General features: G+C 34.0%; 1 protein-coding gene across 2 annotated transcripts; it reads right to left on the bottom strand.

The window, feature by feature from the left end:
* Window positions 1-818: 818 nt before the first annotated feature.
* On the bottom strand, window positions 819-3477 carry LOC121465352 (olfactory receptor 187-like). Of its 2 annotated transcripts, XM_041678588.1 has the most exons (2): window positions 3469-3477; window positions 819-1736 (listed from the first exon to the last, which is right to left on the bottom strand). In XM_041678588.1, the coding sequence occupies exons 1-2, from the start codon at window positions 3475-3477 to the stop codon at window positions 819-821; spliced, it is 927 nt and encodes a 308-aa protein (XP_041534522.1). The 2 variants fall into 2 exon arrangements, with proteins under 2 accessions (XP_041534522.1, XP_041534521.1); XM_041678587.1 differs by lacking the exon at window positions 3469-3477 and having other exon boundaries at window positions 819-1748.
* Window positions 3478-3687: the final 210 nt, after the last annotated feature.

Below are 3687 nucleotides of genomic sequence, written 5' to 3'. Positions count from 1 at the left end.
ATTTCTAGCAATATTCTGAAAATTTGTGTCTTCTTACTGAAACATAGCACTTCCTCATCACATATAAGTGGGATGTGAGTCATCATACTATCAATGGCATCATATTTGTGTCCTTTACACAGGAATTAAACTACTACAACACATAATGTATTTATGGTGTCATAGTGAATAGAATACCAACCTGCTATTAAGATGTTTAAACTTAGTTTATACTTTGCTTATTTTATTATACTAGAACATTTTATTAATTTTTTACATGATTTAAAATTGATTTAAAATATTTTAATGGAAATAGGTATATATCCAAGTCTATTTTAAATGCTAGCTCCAGGAAACAGGAATGTGCTCAGTAGGTAAGAGCTCTTGCTGCATGAGATGAATAACTGTGTTTGCATCCCACACAACATAGCATGCAAATGTCAGTGGAAAAGAGAGCTGCATATTTCAGTGTTGAGAAGAGATGTCTGCACATATCTCTGTAATCAGTGATGTGAGATGTTGAAATAATTGTTGGGTTTTGCAGGATGCAAACTTAGCTATAGGAAAAGATCTCTTTTAAAAAAGTAAGGCTATAGGCAGGATGTCAGGTGAACTCCTTTGGCCTTCCCATGTGTGTATATGGTCAACTGTAACTATGCACATAAATGTGCATACACCATACACATATACCCCATACATTCAAATACACAAAAACCAGAGAAAAAACATTCTAGGATCGATAACTGCCAAATATTTTAGAAGGAAAAACAAAATTTAGAAACATGAAGACATGATTTTATGGTGTTTTAATAAGAATACAACGAAAGATAATATGAGACCTAAGCATTTCTCTTTAAGAATTTCACTAGCGAATTTTTTACTTGATTATTTCTTAAACTGTAGATAATTGGATTTAGCACAGGAATTACAACAGTGTAAAATATAGAGTCCATCATATCTTGATCATCTACTTGTGAAGATGCAGGACGAACATACATAAAAAGTAAAGAGCCATAGTATAAAGATACAGACAAGAGATGGGCTCCACATGTGGAAAAGGCTTTCTTTATGCCTTTGAGAGATTTCTGCTTTAAGATTGAAAACAAAACAAGTGTATACGAGACAAGAATAGTCAAAATACTAAATACCTGAATTGATCCAGAGAAAATAAAAAGCATTAAGTAATTAAGAGAAGGGTCAGTACAGGAAATCTTCAATAGTGGCATAACATCACAGTAAAAGTGATGTATTATGTTGGAATTACAGAAAGTTAGTCTGAATAAAAAACTTTCATGAAGCAAAACATGTATAAACCCACCCACAAAGGACAGTGTTAGCAGACGTACACAGAGTCTGTTTGTCATGATCACTGGGTAGTGTAAAGGTTTGCATATGGCTATGTAGCGATCATAGGCCATTGCTGCCAAGAGAAAACATTCTGTGGTTGCACTGATTCCAAACGAAAAAAACTGTGTCATGCATTCTGAGAGAGAGATCAGTTTACTCTTGGCAAAAAAGTCAAATAGCATCTTTGGTGTTACTGTGGATGACAACCAGGTATCCACAAATGCTAAACTCCCTAGAAACAGGTACATGGGGATGTGAAGGTCAGGGTCATTCCAGATGAGAGTGATGAGACCAAGGTTCCCCACAATGGTGATGAGATAGATCACCAAGAACATCAGGAAGAGGGGGATTTTCCATTGTGGCAGATGAGTGAGTCCGGTGAGAACAAACTGTGTCAGCACTGTTGCATTCTCTGTTCCCATGTCTTCTCTTTATGTCCCTGGAATGAAAGGTATTAAAAGTAACACAGTATTCAGTATGAAATTGTAGAGTAAATTTCTGTGTGTTGGAACTTTAATGTAGCCATGTACTTATAAGAACGCCCTTTTATTTTACCCAGTGTTATCTTGATAGATGGAAACTATCCTTGATATTTTAGAACAATGAAAGCTAATTATCCAAATTTTAAATCTGAATGTACCAGCAGATGACAAAGGACAACCAGAAGCTTTAAACATTCAGAAAATGTGTAGAAATCTCACTTGTTTTGATAAAAAAAAATTGTATTTAAGGTGTAGATTATGAGCCAATAGAAAAGATTTTTAAGCACCTGAACTACATCTTAGATTAAAATGAATAGCCTCAACCAACTGGAAGAAGGTGTCTAATATTCAGGTGAAAGTTAAACATAGGTATAACTGGCAAAATGCCACAAAATTAATTCTGAAGTTAGTATACAGTAATAGAAAGAAATAAGTTTTAGGCGGTGTGGGGCTGGAAGCAACAATATTAGAAAGTCCTTACTGTATTCAGAAACTTCCAAATCAGGTTATATACCAAAATTTTCTGCAACATTTGTGTGAAATAAAACTGTAGAAAAAGTTTATGTATTAGTATAAAAAGGGTCTAATAGTCTACCTTTGAAAACATACCAAAATGACTTTAGATTACATGAAATTAAATGTATATGTGGTAGGACACTGGAGATAATTAGAGAACAAAATGGTCAATCACAAAGAATTCTTAATACAGACCTACTACTAAGAAGTGAACTATAGCATGCTAACTGGATGTTCAATGGAAACAAAAAATCCAAACCTCTTTGTGAGCTTTGTATCAGATCTTTAATTTGAGTTTGAGAAATTAGATAAATCAGTCTGTGTTTTTATTATGTACAGGAGAGCTGCACTACCAAAGCTTAATCATAATGTGTTCTTGATTACTTTCCTTTTTCTGCAATGACTTACTCTACCCTCAACAAGAATTTCTATCTTAGTGCCAATCTCATTTCCAAAGAAATATTTCTTGTTGAACCTATGCCACTCCAATGAAATATACAAATATACTTTGGGCAAAAAAAAACAGATAGTTTAAGGTTGTGATCACCAAGAAAGAAAAGGTAATGGAAGGGAAGAGGTGAAGTACAACTGAATATAGTTCCCTGCATGTTGAAAATGGAGAATTTTAATGGCTTTGGTGAAAACAATTTCCTGCACATTATAGAGCCAATGTAGGAAAATAGAAGTAATAAGGGAAATAGGTGGCTACATGGTATAGGACTGCTGTAGTCTAAGAAGTGTGGAGGACAATAGGCATTTATCAAGCACTCATACATAGGCTGCTATAATCTATTACCTGTAGAGAGCTTTTCCACTAATTATAAATAAGGGAAGATTATAAGCAGAAGGAATGTACATTATGTGAAAAAAAGCACAGGAAAGATAAGTACAAAAAGCATACATCTGGAAAAGGAAGATTAATGGAGTTATTCTACAGTAAGGAGGGCACAATATCCCAAACAGACACCTCATGCTTGCAGATGAAAATCTCCTTTTGGAGTATAGTCACATAGACTCCCCCATTCCCCGCAAACAGTCTATGCCCAAATCTCTTGGAACCCTCCAGAACATAGCAACATGTTCCTGTTGCTTCATAAATCACACACTATGGAGTCACAGACCATGGAGAAATTGATTAAAATACTAGCTTCATAATATTTCAAAAGTCATTATGGCAAGATCTTAAAAACCACCATTAAAGAAAACAATTCAAGATATTTTACTTACTTTTATTTAGTGATGATGTTAAAAATATTTCTAATCTTTTCCTCTTATTTTCATTTGTATCAAGCTTGTAGAAATCCAAAGCCACGTATAACATTGTAATAGAATAAAAACTATTCTTGAACATCTATGGAACACA

This window comes from Microtus oregoni, unplaced genomic scaffold, assembly GCF_018167655.1.
Source record: "Microtus oregoni isolate MIOR12 unplaced genomic scaffold, Mior012 000030F_ref0000283, whole genome shotgun sequence".
NCBI lineage: Eukaryota > Metazoa > Chordata > Mammalia > Rodentia > Cricetidae > Microtus > Microtus oregoni.
Note: the sequence above shows the minus strand (reverse complement) of the source record. Positions and strands in the feature narration are given on the sequence as shown.